Below are 27,312 nucleotides of genomic sequence, written 5' to 3' on the forward strand. Positions count from 1 at the left end.
CATCCTCCCTTCCTTATTTAGTCCCTTGTCCTAAATGACTTCAAGTTGAGTAGCTTCCAGACAGAAGCAGAAGTGTTCTAAGGTGATTAGCTAGGAACACAAGATACAATTGGAAATCTATTGTGCAAACAACTGTCTGTTTGATTTCTCTCCACTTCCCTTTGGATATTAAGCTTCCTTTTGATTAGTGTTTGGTTTCCAGTAATAAATATGGTACTACTTCATGCGTTCATTGTGAGGATTAAAAGTGAGAAATAATGGGTGCAAAGCAGTGCCCAGTTGTGTTCAGCGTTCAGTACATGCTGCTCTTATTTACAGAGAAGCATTTGCATGAAGGAGAGACTGCTGGAAGGGTTATATGCAGGGGGGTGGTGGGCAGGGGGTGTGGGAACAAAGGGGCCTTCCCTTCACCACCCTTTCTGGTAAATTGTTTATCTTACCTGCTCCCAACCAACCCAGTGTATGCCTGGGAGGCTAACTCCAGTCACATCTCTGCACCAATCCCAGACAGCCACATGGTGGGAAACGGCAATAAAAGGACGGTCCACAGCAGACGTGCATTTCCACAGCCAGAGAAGGAAGAACATTCCGTGTTCTCGCCAACAGGTAAGTCCTGCTTCAAGCCCCGGAAGGCTTTCTCCTGAGCCTGTGGGGCTTCCTCTGATACTTGACCCTTTCAGAACCCAACAAGGAGTTTGGACCCTGGCCTTTATTGAAGACTCCAGATATCATTGTATTTCAACCGTGACTCCAGCTACGTGCAAAAAAGTGCCCCTTCCCTTGTCTCTGGACACTGCCCCCTACCCCCCAGGAAGAAAGGCGTCTACTTAGGATTTCACCTCTAAGAATTACCAGTCCCGGGCACTCTCTCATAACATAGCCACGATATCCTTTCCGGAAACAAACTTCTGTCTTCAGTTGAAGTCTTTCAGAGGCTGTAGGACATTAGCCAAAGATTTTCCCATGTGAGAAAAGAGTTTCCCAGAAAATGAGGTGTTCTTTATTTGAGTGTTTCAGGCTCTTCACAGTTCCATGATTCACTCCACTCCCTCCTTGCTTGTTATTCGCAGATCCCTCAAATGTCTCCTGAGCACCTCTTGTGCTCTGGGCACTGTGTGAGGAGCCCGTGATGGGCTCAGTCTGACATGGTCTCACCCTCACAGACATCTACATACACAGAGGACGCTCCGGGCTCTCTCAGCACAGGGCGTGATGCACAGAACCGAGAAAGGGAAGCTGCTACTTTTGTCTGTAGACATTCATAGCTCTGTCACCCTCCCCTCCATCCAATCTCCAAGAGCCTCTACCTTGACCCGAGTAGGAACTGCCCTGAGACCTTCTGGACATTCGGTAGTCTTGGCTGGCTTTGTGCTTGCCTTTGACTCTCTTGCTGTTAACCTCACCCACCTGACAAATCTCCTCCTGTTATAATGTCTTTTTTCTGTAAGTCACAGAAAGGACTTGAAAGGAATACAGGCTTCATGAAAGAAACCATCAGAACATTTCTGAGAAAATGGGCCTAAGTAAACTATTTCACTTCCAGCATAGTACTTGCACATAGGAGGGATTCAATAAATATTTCTGGGATTAATTTACTCTGAGTCTCAGCTATTTCATCTGTAGAATGGGAACGATATATATATCTTCCCTGGAGGGTGGTTTGGTGTCTTAAATGAGCTAAGGTATGCAAGGGGCTTGGTTCAAGTCATGTGCTAAATGATGTGAGTTCCCTAGTTCCATTCTTAACCCCTGCAGTCAGGGGAGCAACCTCTGTCTCCCTGATTGTATCTGGGTCTCCCCACAACCGCTGCATGGAGAGTCTGCAGTTTGCTGAGTGGCCTGCATGTCTCAGCTCCTGGAAAGGATGACTTCTGTCCTGTGGCTGGCCCTGGCCTCCTACATTCTGACCGTGTCATCTACAGAGCAGCAAGGTGAGTACTCTGCTCACCTGGCATCTCAGATGACCCATGATACCTGGAGAGGCAGCAGGGGAGAGCAGAAAATTGGTTCAGGGTGAGTGAGGAGACAGGGGCATGATGAAAACTCGAGGGAAACAAGGTGAGAGAAACCGGAATCTAGTCACAGCCTCTCAAAGAGCCAAATCAGAAATTCCCTCTCAAGGGCAGTGGGAGTCAGTTAAAACCTCCTGTGCCTGCATATGGTGGCAATCAGAGGGCTGGGGGTTTATGAGGACATGAAGCTCCCAGTCACTCTGTGCCTTGTTTTGGCAAGCATCTCTCTTTCCTCCAGATCAGTTTGCTCATCTGTAAAATGAAGAGACCAGGCTTAGTGATCTCTCTGTGGTCCTTTCAAAGATCCATGGATTGGGCATCTTAGATGCTTGTAGGAAGGGTTCTCAGGCTTTGCACAAGGGTGCAAATTTCTGCCTACGTCCCTGTGGAGGGGGCTGGAGGCACTTAGCTCATGGCCTCCCTTGGGAAAATAGTGTGTGCAGTAACCAGTCCAAGAATAATAAGTGCAGTGACTCCTTTCCTTAAAACAAGTGTGTACAAAAGCCAGGCTTGAAAATCTCTTTCCTAAAATGTTCCTCTAATGTAACAGAGCTTTGTGGGGAGGGACTGAACCCCAGCAATCAGTGCATCAGTTCTGGGCACACAATCATCCATCAAATAGTTTAATACATCAAAAGAAAAAAAGGAATGTGGCCTGGGAGAATATACTTAATTCATCATTAGGGCATTTGTACATTAGGACTAGAGGAGAGAACTAGCTTGAACTACTAGGCTCCAGGTGCCATGCATGCCGTTTTACACCTAGTACCTCATTTAACCTTCTAACAGTCCTTTAAAGGTTTATTCTCCCAAGTGGGGCATGCATATCCCAAAATGAGGTTGCATGGCAAACTCTTAACTGCAGGGGCAAGAGTTCACTCCTTGGTTGGGAAACTAAGATCCCACATGCTTCAGGGAATAGCCAAAAAAAGAGAGAGAGAGAATTGTTGGCAGCTAAGCTATATGTACTTTTCTTCATGGGTATTAAACCGTATAACTAGTACATAATATCTATGCTATCACAGATACTATTCCTTAGGACGAAATGAATCTATAAAAAGAATCACTGAAAGAGACATATGAAATATATAATGACCTTGTTAATCACTCAACACAAAATAAAATGCAAAATAAAAGGGTTTTAAAAAATTTAAAAAGTAAACTACAGGCATCAGTGCATTTTATCTGTAAATATTTCGGCATGCAAATGATTAGTCTGAGTTCAATATTGCTTTCAGGTTTGTTTGTTTTTTTTGAGATAAACTTAAATATAATAAATGTATAAAATTCAAGTGTATAAATAAAGAGAAAAAACACATGAGAGAAATACAAGGACAGATGGACACCTGTGTGGCAACCTTGACCTGCAGTATAGGAACGGATGGTATTTGCTTTAGCTTACAGGTGGTGCTTTGCAGAAGGGTCTCAGGGGAATTAAGTCATCTGCCAAGGTCAGCCAGTCAGCAGGTGCAGAGCTGGATTTAAACCCAGACTGTCTGGCCTGTGACTTCCTCCACCCTCCACCCCACCCCTGCTTTACTTCTCCATATCTTCACACATCACAGTCCTTGAATCTGTTAAAAACCATGAGACCAGCAATGGGAAAATGGCCTGATTAGACCCAGTGGTTCTCAATGAGGGGTGATTTTGCTTTTCAGGGGACAATTGGCAATGTCCGGAAACCACTTCAGGGAGGAGTACTCTTGGCATCTAGGAAGAAAACTCAAGGAAGCTGCTAAACACCCTAGAGTACACGGGACAGCCCCCGTCCCTCCATAGAATTATCCAGCCTGAAAATCAGTAGTGCTGAGGCTGAGAAGTCATCATCTACTGATAAAGGAAAAATCTTTATGATATACTAAATAATAAATGCAAGTGGAAGGAAAGCTGTACAGCATTAAATCCATTTTTATTAAAAAAAAAAACTGTGTTTTAAACATATGTATAAGAAGGGTCTGAAAACTGTATGGCAAATTTATGGTTACGTCTGGGAATGGAATGCGCTATGATAGGTGTCATTTCTACTTTATTCATTTTAATGACCCTTGAGTTTCCTCCTATGAGCCTATACTATGTTTACAATGAGAAAGACAAATGCTGGCAGGCAGAACCACAGTATGTGGTGGCACAGGGGAGCCCTGCACAGCTCCAGAGCCCGGATCACCACTCAGGCTCAGTATGAGTGACACCCTCTGGGGCTACGCAGAGAGTGTGAGGACTTTGATGTTCTTAATGACTATAATATACCACACAAAGCCCTCATTATTATTCTGACCCCAAGGTGATGAAGGCTGATGTGCAACTAACAGATCGTGTGCCTCTTGCCCTCACTGGGTTCCCTAGCATTCCCAAAACAGAGTGTGTAGGGCACGAAAACCCTGTAGGCCCCAGGGTCTGCTCCGTAAACCCAAGCATACTGTTATTCTCCAGGTTACAGAAACTCCACCAACTCCACCGGTTCCTATGAAGAGGACTTAGATTGCGGAGCCCCTGGCACCCCAGAGGCCCAGCTCTGTTTTGACCCCTGCCAGAATTACACCCTCCTGAATGAACCCTTTCGAAGCACAGAGAACACAGAAGACGTCCAAGGTTGTGACAGTGACAAACACGGCTGGTACCGATTTGTGGGGGACGGAGGAGTGAGGATGCCAGAGGACTGTGTGCCCATGTTCCGATGCCAGACATCTGCACCCCTGTGGCTGAATGGCACCCATCCCAGCCTTGGGGAGGGCATCGTCAACCGTACCGCCTGCACCCACTGGAGTGGCAACTGCTGCCTCTGGAAGACAGAGGTGCTGGTGAAGGCCTGCCCGGGCCCGTACCATGTGTACCAGTTGGAGGGCACCCCTCAATGTAGTCTGAGATACTGCACAGGTGAGCGGGGCAGGGAAACCCGGTGAAGTGTCCAGGGTCAGTAGAGTGGGTGCAGCGGGTCAGGAGGAGACTGAGCAGAATAGCCTTGATTCAGCACCTGCAGTGGGCACAGACAGGTTAAGCAATTCTTCTAACATCACAGAGTTGGAATATGACAGAGCCAGATTTGAACCTAGCTTCCCAGCTCCACAATCCAAATGCTACCCCCACCCCCATGAGGTCTACATGTGAACTGAAAGAGTTAACACATGGCAAGTTCTGGGACTAGCATCTGCCCTGTAATAAAAGCACCAAAATGGCAGCTCCAAGGTTCCCACCCTACCAGATAGGGAGTTGGGAAATTCAAGCTCGAGGCTTGACGCTTCCACGAAATACGGCGCAACCCTTGTCAAACATGGCAAATCTTCTGTAGAATGACAAGGTTGGCCTTGGTGGCCTCAAGTCCACCCTGCTGTGCTCCCTGATCCTCTTCCTCCACACCTCACCCCAGACCCTGCCACCTCGGAGAACAAGTGTGACAGGACCTGCCGCCCTGAGGAGGAGTGTCGCCTGGTCAGTGGCACCTGGGGCTGCTTCTGCAGACAGAACCTCAATGTCTCCGGTGAGCACTGGGACTGTGCTAACCCAGCGGGCAGGGCAGGAGGGAGGGGGCTCCGGAGAGTCAGGACTAGGTGTGGACCACCGTCAGTGGTGTTGGAACCGAGGTCAGCGGGTGAGACGTGCCAAGCCAGCGAGTTTGCAAGGATGGGGCCAGGGGTCGGACACATTTCCAGGTCAGCCACTGGACTGTGGCCTTGGGAATGGGTGGGCTTGACTCACGAGGGACAAAGATACCGAGGGGACTCTGCCAGTGTTGGAAGCTGTGTTCAGGTGTCAGCATAGTCTCCACGTGAGTAAAAGGGGCAGACTCCTGTGTCAGTCTTGGATTTGTCGGGTGGGGTCTGGGACCTGGGACCAGCCACTTACCCTCCCTGAACCTTAACATCCTTATCTGTAAGATGCCAGTGAGATAATTAAAAACAAAAACAACCCACCATGCAGGGCTTTTATGAGAATTCAATAAGAACAGTCCAAGTGGGCAGGCTCTGGAGGTGATGTTCTTGTCATCCCAGCAGGTAAACAAGCACAGGGAGGTGACCCTTGGCTACACCCATGGCTAAGCCCTGGGTGGGAGTTGGAGGAGCTTCCCAATGAGATGATCTCCTTCACTCCTAGACTCTAACAAGAACCAACCTTGGATTCTTGCTTTGGGCACAAGCCTGCTTTGCTCTGTGCATGCTCCTCGCCCCTGTGAAGGAGAGAGAGTTCTATGTTGAGGGACAAGAAGGAGCTTGAGGTACCTGTCCGTGGTGGCAAGCGTGTCCTTCTACTCCACATTCAGAGAAAGCACCTTTCACATGGGAGAATCATTTCCTGTTTTCAGGGAAACAGAGAGGTGTGTCAGAGCGTGGCTCTTACATTAGCTGCAACTTAAGTAACTTTAATTCAAAATAATCAATACACCATTTGGCATATTTTGGGATGATCTGCTCTGGGTCCCAATAGGGAACAGACATGAAAGCCTTCACCAAGCCTGCACACAGCATGCTTGGAAATCTTGGACCGGGACATCTTGGCCAGCCTCACCTACCATAAGCCTGAGTGTAAATCCCACGTGGGCCTCAGGCCCCCCTAGTCTCCCCAGCCTCCTGGTGGCAAGGTGGTTTGCCAAAGGGCACAGTATGTGAGCTCTGCCCACTCCTTCCAGACCCCTATCCACTCTACCTGCCTTCCCCTCGACTTTCCAGATGTGCACAGTTTGCAGCCTCAGCTGGACTGTGGGGACAGGGAGATCAAAGTGTCACTGGACAAGTGTCTGCTGGGAAGCCTGGGTTTCAGAGATGAGGTCCACGCCTACCTGCAAGACGGGAACTGGAACTGCAGCAGCCTCGGGCAGAGTGAAGAGGAAAACTGGATATCCGTGACCAATCCCACCCAGGCCGGTGCCTGCGGAAATGTTCTGGAGGTGAGTGATGTTTATACCCCTGCTGCCAGAGTGCAAGAGCTGGACAGGTGAGGTCTGTCTCAGTAACTGTGAGTCCTTGGACCAGTCACTTAGCCTCCATGGACCTCTAGGGGCATGTGAGTTACACATGTTGGTCCAGGAGGCAGCTTAGAATAGACTTGATGCTTAAGCTCAATAAATGAAAGTTATGATTATGATTCTTTCACTTAGGGATAATGTGGGAGGTGTTCACAAAGGAGCAAGTGTGGCAATTCCCAACTGGTCCCGAGAGTCAACAGTCTATTGTTCTAGTTTTCGATCTGGAATCCTCATTCCCCTTCCAATAAAGTGCCAGTGTCACTGGGGGAGGAGGCCCAATGCCTCCGTGAGATCAGAGGATAGGGTTGTCCGCTTGATTGACAGCATCAGCTCTGGAGTCACACAGACCTGAATCCCAGATACACTTGTACCTGCATCCATGTCCACATATATGTGGTCTTGTTTTTATGCCAAAGAGAAACCAGACCCACGCCATCTACAAAAACACCCTCTCCTTGGTCAACGATTTCATCATCAGAGACACCATCCTCAGCATCGGCTTCCAGTGCGCCTACCCACTGGACATGAAAGTGAGCCTTCAAACTGCCCTGCAGCCCATTGTAAGGTATGGCACTGATCTTTACCCTTTGACTTGTAACCCTGACTGACTTCATGCACATTTTATCATGTCCACAGGATGCTACCCACATCCCTCAGGAACTTCCATCCATTCCACAAATATTTGTTGATTATGTTATTAGGATGTTCAGCATGAACAAAGCAGGCATAGAATATTTTGTGGATATTGAAGATGATTACTATGAAGCAATGCAATGACATGAAACAGTGTTAATTAAATAAGCTAAGGAACAGAAGAGCATGACAATTTCATTTATCTTGAGGTAGAAAGGCATTAAACAACTCATTATATCAAAAATTATTTACAAGTGAGATGCAGGCAATGTAGGGGAGACACAGGGTGCTGTGGGAGCAGGGAACAAGGGTCTCTGACCTAATCTTAGTTGGGGAGGAAAGCTGGGGGCAGAAAAGCTTCCCTATACATATGGGATTTAAGCTAGACCAGGTTTAATTGGATAAAGTCATCAGATATAGAACCAAACAACAATTTGGGTGGAATTCAATTTGGGCGGAATTCAATTTGGGCAGGGGGTCTTAACGTTTGTTCACTGCTATCTAATCGTGCCTGGAATGGTCCCTGCTGAAGGAATCCCTCGGCATTCCTAGATGTGCCAGAAGACTTTCTGGGGTATTAGAAACTCAGAGTGCCTATCCCCCTTACCTTTTTGCCTCCTGGGCTCACAGAATGGCAGAATCAGGATTAGATATTTTATAGTTCCATTTCTAGTTTTCAGTCTGTAATGTGTTGGGGCCCAAGGTTCATAAAAAAAAAAAAGAAATATTAAAGCTATTGTATTTATCAATTTATCAAAATTGATGTTTCACTGAAAATTACGGGATAGAGGGAAGAGCTGTGCTGCTAAAATTTGTAAGCCCACAGAACTGGTCCCAAGCCCAGTTCCACAGGTGAGAAGACAGAGGTGTTCTTTGAGTGAATGTGTTCTCTGATGCAGGGAGGACTGGCAGGAAACCTGAAGTCAGACATCTGTTTGCTGAGTGTAACGCCTAGAAGACAGTAGATACTTGATATAAGAAAATGAATAGATCATTTAGGAATCAAAGGTGTGCCTCTGGCTTCATAATCTTACACAAGTGTGGGCCTTGATTTTGTCCTCACTGTTCAAAACCTCACTCTTGTGCTTTTTGTGTTCTCAGTTCCCTGAACATCAGTGTGGATGGGGAGGGAGAGTTCACGGTCAGGATGGCCCTCTTTCAAGACCAGGACTACAGGTCTCCTTATGAAGGGACTGCAGTCGTGCTGTCCGTTGAATCCATGCTGTATGTGGGCGCCATCTTGGAGAGAGGGGACACGTCCCGATTTAACCTGGTGTTGAAGAACTGCTATGCCACACCCACTGAAGACAAGACAGACCCTGTGAAATACTTCATCATCAGGAACAGGTACTGGACAATCTGGGGTTATCTTTCGGCCTAAATGAGGTTTGGGGTAGAGAACAATGATCAGCTCATCCCTGCCTGGCAGTTGTGTCAATTGACTTGCCTCTTTTGGAAAACAATTTGGTATGACATGACCATACCCTTTGACTCAGAAATATCACTCCTGAAATTGTGGCCTTAAAAGATTAATGCAAAGTAGATGGGCAAGGTAAAGAAATGCCAGTTATTTTTCATGTCAGTATCTTTTGTCATTTTGACAGTAGGTTCCTAGATCAAAGGGGACTTTTATACTGACGCTAACACTGACTAAACAACATGAAAACAGTGTGTTGTGGGACAAAATATTATTGAATATTGTTAACTGGCAAAAACACAGGGAAATGCATATCTATAGATCATGATTCAAACTGTAGTAAAAATACTAGTTAATATTTAGTATAGAGTTTAGGTGTGTGCCAAGCACTGTGCTAAGCAGAATACAAGGATTATCTCATTAAATGCTCACAACAAACCCTAGGAAGTACATATTCCTGTCCCTACTTTACAGATAAGAAAACTGAGGTTCAGTAAAGTAACCACCTCACAATCATTTAGTTAGAAAGTGGGTTGGGTTGGAAGTTGAAATCTGTCTGTCTCATTCTGGGGACTGTAGGCCCCCATGTGAGTTTATTGGTCACATTGTGGAGAAAATCTGGAGGAATAAAAGTCTATTCTATAGGTTGGAATAAACCTTGGTGGGGGGTGAGGAGGCTCTTTCATTCTCTCCAATGCTGTTTTTACACAGCTTAGAAATGCAGAAAGAGCCTCAGACCCCCTGAGTTGTTCTAGAAGCTAGATCCTTGTCCCTGTCCCCCTCCCAGCTGCCCAAATCAACGTGATTCCACTGTCTCCGTGGAAGAGAATGGGGTGTCAGCGGAAAGCCGGTTCTCAGTCCAGATGTTCATGTTTGCTGGAAATTATGACCTAGTTTTCCTGCATTGTGAGGTTTCTCTCTGTGATTTCATTAAACAAGAGTGCCAACCGGTGAGTATCTCTTTGGACTAAACTATTCAGTGCCTGCCATGGGGCCTGGTACCTCCATACATGTTTATTGGAATTACGTATGGCAGAAAGTGAAGAGGAACTAAAAAGCCTCTTGATGAAAGAGGAGAGTGAAAAGTTTGGCTTGAAGCTCAATATTCAGAAAACAAAGATCATGGCATCTGGTCCCATCACTTCATGGGAAATAGATGGGGAAACACTGGAAACAGTGTCATACTTTATATTTTTTGGCTCCAAAATCACTGCAGATGCTGATTACAGCCATGAAATTAAAAGACGTTTACTCCTTGGAAGGAAAGTTATGACCAACCTAGATAGCATATTAAAAAGCAGAGACATTACTTTGCCAACCAAGGTCCGTCTAGTCAAGGCTATGGTTTTTCCCGTGGTCATGTATGGATGAGAGTTGGACTGTGAAGAAAGCTGATTGCCGAAGAATTGATGCTTTTGAACTGTGGTGCTGGAGAAGACTCTTCAGAGTCCCTTGGACTGCAAGGAGATCCAACCAGTCCGTTCTAAAGGAGATCAATCCTGGGTGTTCATTGGAAGGACTGATGCTGAAGCTGAAACTGCAATACTTTGGCCACCTCATGCGTCGAGTTGACTCACTGGAAAAGAGTCTGATGCTAGGAAGAATTGGGGGTGGGAGGAGACGGGGCTGACAGAGAATGAGATGGCTGGATGGCATCACCGACTCGATGGACATGAGTTTGAGTGAACTCCGGGAGTTGGTGATGGACAGGGAGGCCTGGCGTGCTGTGATTCATGGGGTCGCAAAGAGTCGGACACAACTGAGCGACTGAACTGAACTGAACTGATGGATTGAAAGAAGGGAGAGTGGGAAGGAGAAAAGAGGGAGAAAGGGAGAGAAAGAAAATGAGATGGAAAGATGGATGGATGGATGGATGAATTAATGGAAGGGAGGGAAGGAGAAACAGAGAAAGAGAGGGAAGAAAGGATAAATGGATGTAACTTAAGTCTCCAAAAGCCCATGTGTAAGCAATTATAGTATCCCCAGGAAGCATATTAGATGAAAGAGCATGTCTACTATGTTTCCTTGGTACAGAACATTTTAAATTATTTTAATAATAGTTGACTTCTTTTAGTGCTTACCCTGCGTCAGTTGAGCTCAGTTCAGTTGCTCAGTCGTGTCTGACTCTTTGCAACCCCATGAACTGCAGCACACCAGGCTTCCCTGTCCATCACCAACTCCCAGAGCTTGCTCAAACTCATGTCCATCAAGTTGGTGGTGCCATCCAACCATCTCATCCTCTATCATCCCCTTCTCCTCCCACCTTCAATCTTTCCCAGCATCAGGGTCTTTGCCAACGAATCAGTTGTTTGCATCAGGTGTCCAAAGTTATTGGGGTTTAAGCTTAAGCATCAGTCCTTCCAATGAATATTCAGGACTGATTTCCTTTAGGATGGACTGATTGGATCTCCTTGTAGTCCAAGGGACTCTCAAGAGTCTTTTCCAACACCACAGTTCAAAAGCATCAATTCTTCTGTGTTCAGCTTTCTTTATAGTCCAACTCTCACATCCATACATGACTACTGGAAAAACCATAGCTTTGACTAGATGGACCTTTATTAGTAAAGTAATGTCTCTGCTTTTTAATATACTGCCTAGGTTGGTCATAACTTTTCTTCTAAGGAGCAGACGCCTTTTAATTTCATGGCTGCAGTCACCATCTGCAGTGATTTTGAAGGCCAAGAAAGTAAAGTCTGTCACTGCTTCCATTGTTTCCCCATGTATTAGCCATGAAGTGATGGGACCGGATGCCATGATCTTGGTTTTTTGAATGTTGAGTTTTAAGCCTGTGTCAAGCACCATTCTAAAACTTTTATATGCCTTATCCAATTTAATTCTCACAGCACACTTTTAAGTAGATTCTTTTATCAACCGCATCTTACAGGTGAAGAAACTGAGCTCAGAGAGGTTACTTGCCTAAGGGCCACAGAGCTAGAAAGTACCAGGGCTGAGTATGCCCTGGCTGAGGTATGACTTACATGCCCATGCTCTTAACCTAGATTCAACACTGCCTACTAAGAGTTGGCATTTCTTGAGTGCTTGCTGTGTGCCTGTGTGTTGCACACATATTTCCTTTTAACCTTCACAGGCAAAAAGATATGATTTAGTAATAGCAGACAGGTGTTGTCATTTATCCCAAGTTAGACAGCTGAAAGAAAAGAGAGTAGATTCAAACCCAGGTTCATTTGACATGACTGAGAATTATCTAGATTGTGAAAACCACGGCATCAGAGTCAGGATCATATTGTGGGTGGGGGCCCATTCCTGGGCCAGAGCTGCTCATGGCAGGAGCAATTTGGATAGGAACATGCCTTTACATTTTGATATAATGAGAATTCTCCATCCCCACAGTCTTGCTCAAGAAGTCAACTCCGCAGTGAAGGAGTGGCTATCGACCCAGCCCGAGTTCTAGATCTGGGACCCATCACTCGCAAAGGTAAGAAGTAGCCAAGTCCTGGTGATAGCTCCAGCTGGCCAAGTGCTGACAGTTAACCTCAGGTGCCTGGGGTCACCAACTTAACAGCCCAGGTCCTTTTCTGCTTCCTCAGGAAACCCAGTGGTGAATGCATCTTTCCAGGAGATGTTTTGGCTAATGATGATAGCATTTACCACTTGTGTTGGGCTTCCTGTGTGCTAGAGTCCTCCTCGACTGCATCCATTTTACAGGTGAAAACTGAAGCTCAGAGAGATTAAGTGGCTCACCCGAGATCACCCACTCACGAGCAGCTGGAGTTAGCATTGAACCCAGCTCAGGCTGATTCCCAAGCATGTGCTTTTGTCTTTTCCCTCCTGCCAAGTGCCCATAACTCGATCCCTTTGAGGTGAGGTCTAAGTGCTAAACCAACTTAGGTTTCTGGAGAATGACCATGTGTCTCAAAATCCAGTTATGGTGCTCTGGGGCATGACGTAGAAGCTTTCCAAATGCTCCTTAAATTTTCATCTGTCTATCCCGCAGGTTATCAGTACTCTCATGGCTTTTGCTTGCACTGAATTGACAGAATCAATAAATCCAAAAAACTGAAAGCATTTTTTCTGTCCTATAGAAATTAAGGTGCAGTAACATTAATAATGGGTTTCCCAGGTGGCCCTAGTGGGAAAGAACCCACCTGCCAATGCAGGAGACATAAAAGACTCTGGTTCCATTCTGAGAACAGGAAGATCCCCTGGAGGAGGGCACGGCAACCCACTCCAGTATTCTTGCCTGGAGAATCCCATGGACAGAGGAGATTGGTGAGCTATAGTCCATAGGGTCACAAAGAGTCAGACATGACTGAAGCAACTTAGCACGCATGCAACGTTAATAATATTAATAATAGTAACATTAATAATAATATCTCCTGCCTGGCACCATATTTATGTGCATTATCACATGGAATGTTCACACCAGTCTAGGGACATAAGCACTATTACCACTACCATTCTCCAGATAAGTAAACTGAGGCTGTCTCATGAAGAAGACTCTGCCTCTAGTTATCTTGTTCTTTTATTGAATCTTCCACTAGAAGCTCATGTGTTGTCACAGAGTAGATTGGGGAGGAGGGAGAAGGGATTGAGAACTTCCACTTTGCAATCAGGTAGACTGGGGTTCGAATCCAAACTCTTCCACTTATTGGCAGACATTGCTGAGCCTCAGTCTTCTCATCTGTCAAATGGGGATGAGAACACTCTTCACAAATCTCTCGAGGATTAAGTTTCAAATGCATGAAATGTGTTTAGAAAGATACTTGCCTAAATAATAGATGTTTCCACAATGTGGATTGCCAGTGACTGTGATGACCAGATCCAGGAGGTCTTGGAGCAACTATGGCTACAGTGCCATAGCCAGTGGAGCATGACTGTGGAAATCCTCACCTTCTGATCTTGTCTACAGGTGCCCAGTCTCTTGGCGTCATGAGTGGAACACCCAGCACTGCAGGTACATTATTTTCTCTTCCCTTTCCCACAGCCCTCCCTCCCAACTTTCCTTCTTTTTAATTCAGTGAATATTTATTTAGCCTCTTCTATGTGCTAGGCCCCAAGAACTGTGCCAAGAGCTGAGAACCCTGAAATGAATCACACCCTAGAATGGCTCTAGAGATGCTCACAGTGCAGCAGGAGAGCCATCATTAGACAAAAAATGTTTATTGAGCACCAACTGTGTGTTAGGCATTGTTATTGGCACTAAAGTTAAAATGGTGAATGACACAGGTCAGGTGCCTGCCCTAATGGAGATTGTGTTTCAGTTTCAAAAGAGATAATAAAAAAGTTAACAAGGCAGTTTAGAAATAGAAGAGAATGATGTGACAGAAGGTTACCAGCATGGGTAATACTGCCTTCAATAACACAGTTTATTTCTCTCACACATAAATGAAGTCAATAAAGCAAGCAATCCAGGACTAACAGGCCAGCATCATGAGGTTATCAAGAATCCAAACTCTCTTCTTGGGTGGGGGACGGCTAGTTCCTAATAAAGGGAGCGAGACTCTGAAGGCATTGGTTCAGGGCTATCAGAAGAATCACAGTCCTTAGGAAGCTCTATCCAAATGATCCCATCTCACTTTCCTCAGTCCCCAGGTTTTTCCAACCAGGGCTCTGACATGGTTGGAAAGCTGCCTAGACAGAGCATTCAACCATCTTTTAAGCCTGGCAACTACAATGAGTCCAAATTTGCTCCTCAGGGGTATCTATTCTCCTAATGCAGGAGATAAGGGCCTCTTACAAGTTACCTACCAAAAAGACATTCCAACTCCCTCACTTGGCCCTAACTATTAAAACCCCACCGTTTCTCATCTTTCTGCAATAGGACATCGCTACAAAACAGTAATAATTAACCAAGTCCATTTGCCCTGTACTTAAAGGCTTGAATCATTGCACGGACCGAGAATTTCCCTCCTCAGTAGAAACGTTCTCTTGAGTCACTAACTGATGAAATTTTTTAGCAACGATTTTGCTACCTTATGATGGGAACTACTCATGCCACACATATTAGTTGGGATTGGGTTCTAAAAAAAAAAAAAAAGAATCCAGGCTCCTTCCATCTCACCCCTCTACCATGTTTAGGATGTGGCCATCATACTCATGGTCCAGGATGGAAGACAGAACACCAATCTTTATATCTAGGCCAGGATGGAGGGAACTTGGAAGAAGTCAATGACTTTTAAGGAACAGTCCTGGAAGCTGACACCTTATATCTTCACTTACGTCTCATTGATCAGTGCTGAGTCACATGGCCACATCTGGCTGCAAAGGAAGTTGGGAAATACAGTCTTTATCCTGGCTGGTCCCACGCCCAACCAATGTTTGATCTGTTAACAAGATAGGAAGGAAGAATGGATAAATGTCAGAAAATTTTTGAAGGAGGTAATATTTGAACTAAATGAGAAAAAGGAGCCAGGTATGCAAATATTAGCAGAACAAGCCCTGTAGGAAAAATGAACAACGGTTGCAAAAATGAGATAGTCATATAAGCAAATAAATCACAAGCAAGTAGATAGTGCAGAAGAGTAATTAATTGTATTGGATAAGATCAGAAGAGAATTTCAGCTGATATTAACATCTGAATGTGGTTTTGATGAATGGATTGGAGTTCAGTAGGGAGACAAATCTAAGAAATATATTTTGGTCCAAAGGGAAAGCAATGCTATTAAGATTTCACTATCCCCCCAGATGGCCTATACTGGTGAACCCAGGCGTTAAAAAGTTCTACCCATCCTCAAATCTCCAACTAGGTAACAGTCTAAACGTTTCCAAATAACCTCAGCGCTAACATTCAGACAATGCTCAGAAAAGCAGGGCTCACTGGAGAGGGTGGTTAGAGCTCAGACTGCAAGCAGCTTGAGAGCAGGGACCTCAATCTCACTCATTTCTCCCAGTGCTTTGGGTTAGCACAGTGCCTGGAACAGCCTGGCTTCGCAATGGACTTTGCTAAATTGACTAATTTCTTGGTGGGTACTGGTTTCTGGAGACTTTTGAAAACGGAGGAATCACTCCAGCATGATGCAGTAGCAGACGACCCCAAGAGTGCGCCTATGGGTTTCATAGTTTGCTATCTCCCACAGCCATTTATGACATTTTTAGAATTAATTGAACATCAACCTATGTTTCATAATTATAAACTGGTTGTCATATAATGATATGTTTCTGAAAATTGTGATATTCTTCTCCCTCTCCCTCTTAAGGATGTTAGCAAGTTATTTTGAAATTTAGGGCTTGGGGAGCCACTATAATCTGGTGTTGGGTAGAAGGGGCTTGCATATGCCTCTCCCAGGTCCTCTAATATGAGACAGCTATGATCCAGGAGACAAGCCCTTCTTTAACCCTGAGTATACAGTAATGTTCAGAAGAGATATGAGTCCAGTCTCCCAGATCTTAGAGTCTGATTTTCAAAACCACTACTTACATGGTGTTTACCATGTGTCAGGCACTGTTCTAAATGCTTGCTATGAGTTCACTCACTCGCCTTACAAAAATCTCATGCAGTAATAGCTGTTAGTAATGATCCTATTTTGCACACAAGGACATTCACGCACACAGAGGTTCAATAACTTGCCTGGGCCTACATAGCTAGTTGCAGAGCTGGGATTCTGAACTAAGTAGTCAGGCTCCAGAGGTAATGCTTTTTTAACCTCCTTTTCTGCCTTCAGTGTCTTTCTGCCTCTTCACTATTAGAGTGAATAATGCTAGCTACTGTGACAAGCGATCCACAACTTTCTGTGCTTTTATGCAACAGTTTATTTCCCATAAAATCACTGGAAGATGCAGCTCAGTGCCCTTTACAATCATTAGGAACTGGGGTTCTTACCTTCTGGTAAATTCTGGCAATTCTGCTGTCCCCTGAAAGTCCCCTCTTGGAGCCTCTGCATCTGGTCCCTAGATGCTGGATGAGGGAGCATGGAAAATTATGTAGGAGGCTTTAAGAACCAGCCCTAAAAGTGGCACATGTGACTTCTACCCACATTCTATTGGTCAGATCCAGTCATATGGTCCTACCCACTGCAATGCATGTGGGAAAGAGTAACTTCCTATGTGCTTACAGGGAAATGAAGTGTTTGGTGGTGGTGAGTCAGCTTTGCCTCTACGACATGGCCCTTTGCCACCTCCCAGGGGCAGAAATCTAAAATAGATATGAAGGATACTCTGTGTTTGTCATCCTTGTCCAGCAGAAGATAGGGATGCCACCTCATGTTGGCTGCTCAGCTCCAAAGCCCAGAACGTGACAGTCCTGTCTTGTGTTTCAGGGTTCCTGGTGGCCTGGTCCATGGTTCTCCTGCCTGTCCTCCTGGCTGGGCTGTTCTGAGAGCTCGGCTGGGCATCTGGCCTTGAAGCTTGTGTTCTTCCCGCTGGCGATGGCTTCCAGTCACCCCGCAGCTCTGCTGGTTCTGTCTTCAAACAAATCACGTAGTCTCCAGGCCTGACTAGTTTTGGAGAAAAAGAAGAGCTTTCCCTTGTTTAACACTCTCAGTACCCTTGTATTTGCTCTTTTTCTCATGGTGGGGGCTCTGACACCCGGCCTGGACTGACTTTTCTCATTCATTAGCAGGCTCTTGAAAGCAAACTTGCTAGGGGCTTGTGTGTCTACAAGCCTAACACATGTTCATAGCTTCAGGGAAGAGGGGCTATGTCAATGAGGGGAAGGAGCAGGGGCAGAGCTTGTAAAAGAGGTACCCTCCACGATCTTCCGAAGTACCTCCATTCTGACTGCCAATAAATTGAACAGACTGATGTTTGCTTTCACCCCACTTCCTCTGGTGTATTTCCATCATGGTTTCAACAATTTCTCTGGAAACATGTAGCGTGGCCAGTTTTGGAGACCCTGCACTAGAGAAGATTAGTCCCCATGCTCCCCTGACCCCGCCACACTGCAAACCTGCTTTGACATACCTAGAACTATGCAAACTCCTACTCCTGGGACCTGGATGCCAGAAGAACTGCTCAGTGTGGGTGCAGAGATGTTGTCTCCCAAGAGCACACCTCTAGTGGTAAATAGTGATGCCCTTGTTCTGAAGGGTTCAGCAGGGACTCCTAGTATAAAATAACGCATCCATTCTGCCCTGGGGATGTAGCAGCAGAGCCTGGAGGGTGGGTAAAATCCCTTTCTGGAAACCTTGAATGAACCTTCACAAAGACTTCACAAAGATGCCTCAGATAGAGAATGCTATTCATGAGGCCCCTCCACGTCGGCTTCAGGGAAAGTGACAGGATCAAGGCTAGGAGATCAGCAGGAGTGCGTGCACAGTCATGTCTGACTCTTTGAGACCCCATGGATTGTAGCTGCCAGGTTTCCCTGTGGAATTTTCCAGGCAAGAACACTGGAGTGAGTTGCATTTCCCAGTCCAGAGGATCTTCCCAACCCAGGGACTAAACCTGCAGCTCTTGCTTCTCCCGCATTGGCAGGTGCGCCACCTGGGAAGCCCATAAGTGACCAGGAGCGGAGCCTATTCATCTGCCAGGAGGAGACTTTGTAAAGTGCCACACTGGTCAGAGATGATGTGGTTGCAAGAAACAAAACCCCACTCCAATGGACTCAGACCAAAGGGGAATTAATTGTAAGAATACAGGAGCACAAAGTCCAAGGAGAAAAGATACAGCCTGACTGCACACGGAGAACCATGGGAAACAGGCTTGTCTCTTTCCACCTGTCAGTCTTCCTGAAAGCACACAGCTTTTACATCTGCTTAATTTTGGGTGTCCCCTTCATTTTCCCCTCTCTGTGAAATTAACTTTTCCCATTCATTCATCATCGTTGACTAAATACGGACATTGGACTTTCACATCACTTCAGGGACCACGGAGACCAGCTGGCATTTTGGTATCCCACATCCAAATTGTACCTAGGGAGTATGAGTTCCCTGCGTAGGTCTGAGCACTTCCCCCAGTCCAATTATTGAGGCAGTGTGAGTGGGCTCATCTAGAACAAACAGAGCCACTAGGGCTGACCTGAGGGGGCAAGTCTCAGATAAATGGGGGTGTTGCTTGGACATATATCCCAAAGCCACTGTGATAGTGGTTTCTTTGAAAGGGGGATTCCTGGGAGAAATTGCTTTCTTTTTTCCAGTAAGTTGGAGGATTCACAACTACCACATTCCAAGGAAGGTAGTGTGCTAGCAATGGACCTCAAAGGAGGTCGGAGGTCCTAATTTTTCCCCTCTCTGAGGCTCATCATCTCCCTTCTGTAGGGAAAAGGGGCTTGGCTATAACAAGATTCACAACATTTATAGGGCAGCCATTTTTTAAAATACAAGACTGCCTGAGCATCCAATATAGAGAAGTTAATAGACTCTTGTTGATGCCAGGGTTTACCTTTTCCTTTCTGTGCTTCCCTCCTCAGCCCCTCAAAGAAACTCCATGATAACCCACAGGGTTACCAGGGGCAAAAGTTTGAAATTCCCTGGAACATACAACCTCTAATATCTCTTCCAGTATAAATTACATGGGATCTACTTAACTAGACTCAGTCCTATTGGTCTGTCTCCTATCTGTCTATTTACTCTTCTATCATCCATCCATCCATCTAGATCCTATTCTCTCTTTCCCTCTCCGTCTGTCTGCCGATCACTGATGCACTTACAACTTTTCCTTTTCTATGAATGGGCATGCTGAACGAGTAATAGCCGCTGAATATTCAGTCTGTGTCAATCATTCAGTCAACACTAATCTGCTGAGCAATTGCTATGTTCCAAGTCTAAGGTCCTGGGTAAAATAACGAAGAAACACAGCACCTGCCCCTAAGACATTCAAAATCTGGTGGAATGCACACATTCACAGAGGCACACACATGCATATCACACTCACACACACACTTACATACTGACCCTTGGGCCTAGTCCTCAGTTCAGTTCAGTTCAGTCGCTCAGTCGTGTCCGACTCTCTGCGACCCCATGAATCACAGCACGCCAGGCCTCCCTGTCCATCACCAACTCCCGGAGTTCACTCAAACTCATGTCCACAGAGTCGGTGATGCCATCCAGCCATCTCATTCTCTGTCGTCCCCCTCTCCTCCCGCCCCCAACCTTTTCCAGCATCAGAGTCTTTTCCAGTAAGTCAACTCGTCGCATGAGGTGGCCAAAGTATTGCAATTTCAGCTTCCTCACACCCATGTCAACATGCACTTGAAATTGATATACACGTCAACTTTTTGTGCTCAAAGATGCATCTCATACCCAGAGATCCTGACCTGGGCCGTCAAGCTCAGTCACTTATGTATTTATCACCATGAATAACTTAGTAAGAGCTAACATTTTATCATATCCTGTGCATCATTCTAGCTGCACTGTGGACACTGTATCATTCCACCCTCACATTAGATACTGAAGATACATACTTTTATTACCCCTAGTCTAGAGATGAGTAAACCAGAGAATAAGGAATTACTCACTCAAGAGCTTATAGCTTTCAGATGCTGTATTCAGGGCTTGAACCCAGGTAGCCTGAATTTCGAGCATTTGCTCTTAACTTGAAGCGACTTAGCAGCAGCAGGCACTCTGCTGCCTCTATATATACAGCACACACACACACACACACACATGCATACACAGACATACTCATATGCCCACACAAGTGTCACCATATGTATACATGCACCCACTCACATACAGACACGTGGGAACCCATAGTACACAGTGACACTCACATGTGGACAGACAAATACATTTGCTTACACAGAGACCCTCACGCATACACAGGCATGAATATTAGTGGACACACAGATGCTGAGGAGCAGTAAGTCAGTGTGGCCATGTGGATGCAGACACATACACCTTAGCACAGAAAAATAAATAAAACCAGAAACACATCTTATGCCATATACACACACCCACACAGACACTTACGGATACATGAGCATATGCATACATACCAACAACACACAGGACCTGAATCCAGCTCCCCAGGAGCCAGGATTCCAACCATGTCCCCGCTCTCATTCTTTTTCCTCTCCTCCATCCCCAGTCCTGCCCCGCGCAGCACTGAGATAAGAAGTCCATCCCAAGACACAGTGAAAACAGACTCTAGACTCAGCATCTGGAAGTTCTGGAGTAGATGGATGACAGAAACAGAGAGAAGGAGCTTGACCTGTATCAGGAACACCGGTGTCTCCATCCTGGAGGGTGGGAGCATCTCGGAGCAGCGACTGAGGATGCAGAGAACAGGGCCAGCCCTGCCCTCTAGGACCTTGGAGTCAACTTGGGGAAGCCGGGAATGCAAACTACAGGCTAAAGCTGAGCAGTGTGAGACCGACGCAGACTCTGCTTCAAAATAGGGAGAAAGGAAAACTTGGCTTACCCTGGGAGAAGAGGGAAGGATCCCATCTCAGAAAAAATTTAGTTCCTTTACTTTCCGGGTGGAAACTGAGGTCCCCAAAAGAGAAAGGAGCACATCCATTTTTAATCCTATAAGGGATCCTAGAAGATATATTGTAACCAGCTGGGTGTGAGCCGGCAGGGAGAAAGTGGTCCCCTGAAAATGGGCCACCTGAAGGAAATTGGAATGAGGACCCTAAAGGAAAAATTCCATCCACCTAAGTCATTTCATAATCTCTTCTCACCCTCTCCTTCAACGTCCGCCTCTTTCTCTTCCAAAGGACTGGAAATCACCCTTTTCTTTTCCTTCCTTATCACGGTGGATTCTCCCTTCTAAAGCACTACTACATTCAGCCACTTTGCTCCAGCTCCTTTGACCCAGATCTTCTCCAAGTTACCGTCCTCTCTTACCTCTGCTGCTGCTGCTGCTAAGTCACTTCAGTCGTGTCCGACTCTGTGTGACCCCATAGACGGAAGCCCACCAGGCTCCCCTGTCCCTGGGATTCTCCAGGCAAGAACACTGGAGTGGGTTGCCATTTCCTTCTCCAATGTGTGAAAGTGAAAAGTGAAAGTGAAATCGCTCAGTCGTGTCCGACCCTTAGCGACCCCACGGACTGCAGCCTACCAGGCTCCTCCATCCATGGGATTTTCTAGGCAAGAGTACTGGAGTGGCTTGCCATTGCCTTCTCCTCTCTCACCTCTATAATAGTTCAAGTGACCTGTCTCCAGTCTCACCCCTCCACATCCACTCTCTACTCTGCAGTGAGCCAGCATTTAGAGCAACTTTACTTCTCTCTTGAAACCCCTTCACCAGCTCTTTACCTTCTATGGGATGGGATCGGCCTCCTAGCTGGAAAAGTCCTTCACGGTTTGAACCCTGCCTGTCTCTTCAGCCTTAGATCTTATATGCATCTGCTTTATACCCTGGTTCCGCCTGCTCTGAATTTCCCAGCTCTCTGACCCCGCGAAAAACCAAGCCCATAAATGCTAGGAGACTAAGCCCAGAACTGAATGCACACAGCAGTTGGGTGGAAAAATAGCATTCCCTCTACCCTTATAAGGCTTCCCTTGTAGCTCAATCGGTAAAGAATATGCCTGCAATTTAGGAGACCTGGATTCTATTCCTGGGTCGGGAAGATTCCCCTGGAGAAGGAAATGGCAACCCACTCCAGTATTCTGGCCTGGAGAATCCTATGGACAGAGGAGCCTGGCAGGCTACAATCCATGGGGTTGCAAGAGTTGGACACGACTTAGTGACTAAACCACCACCACTACTCTTATAGGTGGAGGTTGAGACACGTCCCCCGTGTGTGTGTGCACACACACACATTGTAATAAAAGACAGATTAACAGGAGAAGAGCAAACAGAAACTTAATAACATGTCTACCTCCTATATACATGAGAGCTGCCCAGGAAAAGTGTGTAACTCCCTGAAATGGTCCAAGCCATCACCTTAAATACCATCTCCAGCTAAAGGCAAAAGATGATTTTGGGGAGCTGAGTGGGGAGGAGGCCATGTACGGGCAGTCACCAGGTAAACAAGGGTCAAGTTGTTTTGCAAAGTTGTTACACAGATTTAAATCTTTGCCTCTCCTTTGTTAGAGGTTTCTAGAGGTGTGGGGGCTTCCCTGGTAGCTTGGATGGTAAAGTGTTTGCCTACAGTGCCGGCAATTCTACAGGTTTAGAGTCATCTTTCTCTTCCTGGTACAGAGAAGGACACACCCTTTCAGATGGAGTTTTCCCTCACAGATGTGAATGTCTCTTGTAAGACATTAGATAACTTCTAATGTCTTATTAGAAGTTATTAGATACCTTCTAAAGATAACTTCTACTCAGGTTTCAGAGTGTCTCCTGTGTCTGCTGTTTCTTAAAAATAGCAGCTCAAAATGATCCTTATGTCCAAGAAGCATATTTTGGAGTGGTGAATTCTGTCCCCCTTTGCAGCCAATCAACAAACAAATCTTAGAAAATCAGAGAGGGACTTTCAAACAGACAAGTGTTAGAGAAAGAATCCATTGTGCACACTAGCCACAATACCAGATTCTGGGAGCCCTAGTCTTCAAGAAAAATTAGCGTGGTTTCATACAGTACTTTGCATGTGAATTGAGTTGGCAAGGAGGCAGAGGGGCCTGGTTTGTACATACCTTATCTCAATACCTAAACCTGGCTCCAGACTCACTGAGAAGAGCTACAATTTTAAAGGGCAGCACACTCAGACTCTGGGTCCCAAACAACCCACGCAAATGCTCCCACTCCTAAAATGTAAAAATGGGAGTTGCAAGGTTGCCAGAGAAGCAAAGGAGGTACAAGGCATGATGTCACTTTGCAACCAGACAGATGATGCCTGCAGCACTACCAGCCTGACGGAGCATCCTCACCGTGGCGATTTCCCCACGGTAGAGTAATAAGCTGCTTCTCATGTCTCTGTTTGTACTCCTAGCTTCTAGGTGGAACCAAAAGAGATTGTTTTTCATAATCTTTGTGCTTGCCAGAAATAGGACTCTTGGGAGCATGTGAAAGGGAGTACCCCCTCCCTCAGATATGGGGTAATACTTTATGAGAACTTTATATGTACAAGATCTCTTCAAGAAAATTAGAGATACCAAGGGAACATTTCATGCAAAGATGGGCACAATAAAGGACAGAAATGGTCTGGATCTAACAGAAGCAGAAGGTATTAAGAAGAGGTGGCAATAATACACAGAAGAACTAGACAAAAAGATCATCATGACCCAGATAACCATGATGGTGTGATCACTCACCTAGAGCCAGACATCCTGGAATGGGAAGTCAAGTGGGCTTCAGGAAGCATCACTACGAACAAAGCTAGTGGAGGTGATGGAATTCCAGTTGAGCTATTTCAAATCCTGAAAGATGATGCTGTGAAAGTGATGCACTCAGTATGCCAGCAAATCTGAAAAACAACAGTGGCCACAGGACTGGAAAAGGTCAGTTTTCATTCCAATCCCAAAGAAAGGCAATGCCAAAGAATGTTCAAACTACTGCACAATTGCCCTCATCTCACACGCTAGCAAAGTAATGCTTAAAATTCTCCAAGCCAGGCTTCAACTTCCAGATGTTCAAGCTGGATTTAGAAAAGGCAGAGGAACCAGAGATCAAATGGCCAACATCCGTTGGATCATTGAAAAAGTAAGAGAGCTCCAGAAAAACATTTACTTTTGTTTATTGGCTATACCAAAATCTTTGACTGTGTGGATCACCACAAACTGTGGAAAATTCTTCAAGAGATGGGAATACCAGACCACCTGACCTGCCTCCTGAGAAATCTGTATGCAGCAAGAAGCAACAGTTAGAACCAGACGTGGAACAACAGACTGGTTCCAAATAGGAAAAGGAGTACCTCAAGGCTGTATATTGTCACCCTGCTTATTTAACTTATATGCAGAGTACATCATGAGAAACGCTGGGCTGGAAGAAGCACAAGCTGGAATCAAGATTGCCAGGAGAAAAATCAATAACCTCAGATACGCAGATGACACCACCCTTATGGCAGAAAGTGAAGAACTAAAGAGCCTCTTGATGAAAGTGAAAGACGAGAGTGAAAAAATTGGCTTAAAACTCAACATTCAATAAACTAAGATCATGGCATCTGGATCATGGTGAATGGATGGGGAAACAATAGAAACAGTGACTTTATTTTCTTGGGCTCCAAAATCACTGCAGATGATGACTGCAGCCATGAAATTAAAAGACATTTGTTTCTTGGAAGAAAAGTTATGACCAAACTAGAAAGTATATTAAAAAGCAGAGACATTACTTTACCAACAAAGATCCATCTAGTCAAAGCTATGATTTTTCCAGTAGTCATGTATGGATGTGAGAGTTGGACTATAAAGAAAGCTGAGCACTGAAGAATTGATGCTTTTGAACTGTGGTGCTGGAGAAGACTCTTGAGAGTCCCTTGGACTGCAAGGAGATCCAACCAGTCAATCCTAAAGGAAACAAGCCCTGAATATTCATTGGAAGGACTGATGATAAAGCTTAAACTCCAATACTTCGGCCACCTGATGTGAAGAACCAACTCATTGGAAAAGACCCTGATGCTGGGAAAGATTGAAGGCGGGAGGAGAAGGGGACGACAGAGGATGAGATGGTTGGATGGCATCACTGACGGGATGGACATGAGTTTGAGTAAAGTGACCTTTGCTCCAGGATTTGCTGATGGGCAGGGAAGTCTGGTGTGCTGTAGTCCATGGGATCACAAAGCACTGAACATGACTGAGTTATTGAACTGAACTGAATACATACAAACTGTTGAGGCAGTCTGAGCACAGGTGGAAAAAGAATTTCCTAACACAGAGAATTTCCGAAGGGAGTGAGTTTATTAAGGGCAGGAGCAGACATAATGAAGTCACTGCAAATGCAGTGGGCCAGCCTCCTGACAGACCGGGGAGAGTGGATGCTTTTCATGGGTTAGTAGCTAATTTTTATAGCCTCAAGACAAAGAACATTCCTGCTGGCAAGCTAGTATTAGGTGAATGGTTAGAGCACTACAGAGTTCCAGGGTGGGCATTTTTGCCTAATTTGGGGTCAGGAAGCTTGCTGGTGATGATCGGGGGGCTTCTGACAATGGTTACAGTGGGGCTCAGTCAGCTTCAAAAGTGACCTTGGTTCTGGGCTCTGCTTCTGTGGCCTTGGTACCAGACCTCACACCCGTGGCCTTGGGGCAGGACTCCACACCAACCAGTGTCCTGCACATTTGACACTTAGTACCTAACTTAATCCTCACAATAATCCTTTGAGATATGTGCTATTATGCCCACTTAACAGAGGAAGAAATTGAGGTATTGGGAGATTTAAGGGACTCATCATCACATGGATAGCACACACCCGTCATTTTTGTGTGTGTGCTCAATGGGTCAGCAGTTCAAATTTCACATGTTACAGAGGAGGAAGCTGAGATTCTGAAACACTGGTAACTTGCTCAAGGTTTCACAGTGAGGAAGTGACAGACTCCAAGGCTGGAACTCAGGGTTGCTGAAATTTAAAACATGTGCTCTTGCTTCCATGCCACACTGGCCTCCCAGCATGAACCCTGATCCTCTGCAACAACAGTTAAAAACCTATCTCAGAACCATGGCAAAATGTGCACATGCCTATGTGTGTATGTGTACGCAAGTACGCGGGCTTCCCAGGTGGCTCAGTGGGGAAAGAATCTGCCTGCAATGCAGGAGACACAAGAGATGTGGGTTCGATCCCTGGGTCGGGAAGATCCCTTGGCAAAGGGCATGGCAACCCACTGGAGAATCCCAAAGACAGAGGAGCCTGGAGGGTTACAGTCCAGAGGATTGCAAAGAGTCAGACATGACTGGAGAGACTGAGCACAGACACACGCATGCACACGCTTTTTTGTGTCTTTGTGTATGCATGCATGTGTGTTTGCATGTGCATTTTGGCAGCCACTAGATAACTAACTGTAAGCTGAATGATATAAAAACCACTTTTCCTGAGGCATCTTTGAAATCCTTTCCCACTCAGTAGGAATTCAGAAGGCTCTTTGGACCTGGGAGACCTGAGGAGATTTACAGACGATCTAATTCTACCCACTCCTGTGTCCACAATTAAAGTTGACACCCAGAATGCACTGGGGCAAGAATCAAGAAACTCAGATTTTAAAATGCACTGGGCAAGAATCAAGAAATTCAGATTTTAAAATGCACTGGGGCAAAAATCAAGAAATTCAGATTTTAAAATGCACTGGGGCAAAAATCAAGAAATTCAGATTTTAGCCTGATATCTGCTGATGTGAGTTCAAGAATGCCACTTAACTTCCCTCAGGTCATCAGTAAATTAAAATAATGATATCTCCTCTGCTGCACTTAATGATCTTTGACTCTGCCATTAACAGGCCGTGGCTGTCACATGATCTAGTCTCAGCACAGCTGTCTCTGTCTAGCCTGGGGCTATCTCAAGACACAATCTCTGTGGTAAACTTGGCCTCAGAACTCTCTAATTGCCTCAGAACCTGGGAGAAGACTTTTCTGGTCCTGAAATGC

General features: G+C 45.7%; 1 protein-coding gene across 4 annotated transcripts; it reads left to right on the plus strand.

The window, feature by feature from the left end:
- Nucleotides 1–452: 452 nt before the first annotated feature.
- On the plus strand, nt 453–17,727 carry GP2 (glycoprotein 2). Of its 4 annotated transcripts, none has more exons than XM_055409599.2 (11): nt 453–606; nt 1,756–1,931; nt 4,443–4,886; nt 5,377–5,487; nt 6,674–6,891; nt 7,386–7,534; nt 8,704–8,949; nt 9,807–9,969; nt 12,371–12,455; nt 13,890–13,934; nt 17,236–17,727. In XM_055409599.2, the coding sequence occupies exons 2-11, from the start codon at nt 1,844–1,846 to the stop codon at nt 17,292–17,294; spliced, it is 1,608 nt and encodes a 535-aa protein (XP_055265574.2). In that variant the 5' UTR covers nt 453–606; nt 1,756–1,843; the 3' UTR covers nt 17,295–17,727. The 4 variants fall into 4 exon arrangements, with proteins under 4 accessions (XP_055265574.2, XP_088689158.1, XP_088689159.1 ...); XM_088833032.1 differs by having other exon boundaries at nt 460–606; nt 681–1,931; XM_088833033.1 differs by having other exon boundaries at nt 462–606; nt 692–1,931.
- Nucleotides 17,728–27,312: the final 9,585 nt, after the last annotated feature.

This window comes from Moschus berezovskii, chromosome 27 (genome assembly GCF_049115385.1).
Source record: "Moschus berezovskii isolate FMDL1 chromosome 27, NW_MosBer_1.0, whole genome shotgun sequence".
Lineage (NCBI taxonomy): Eukaryota > Metazoa > Chordata > Mammalia > Artiodactyla > Moschidae > Moschus > Moschus berezovskii.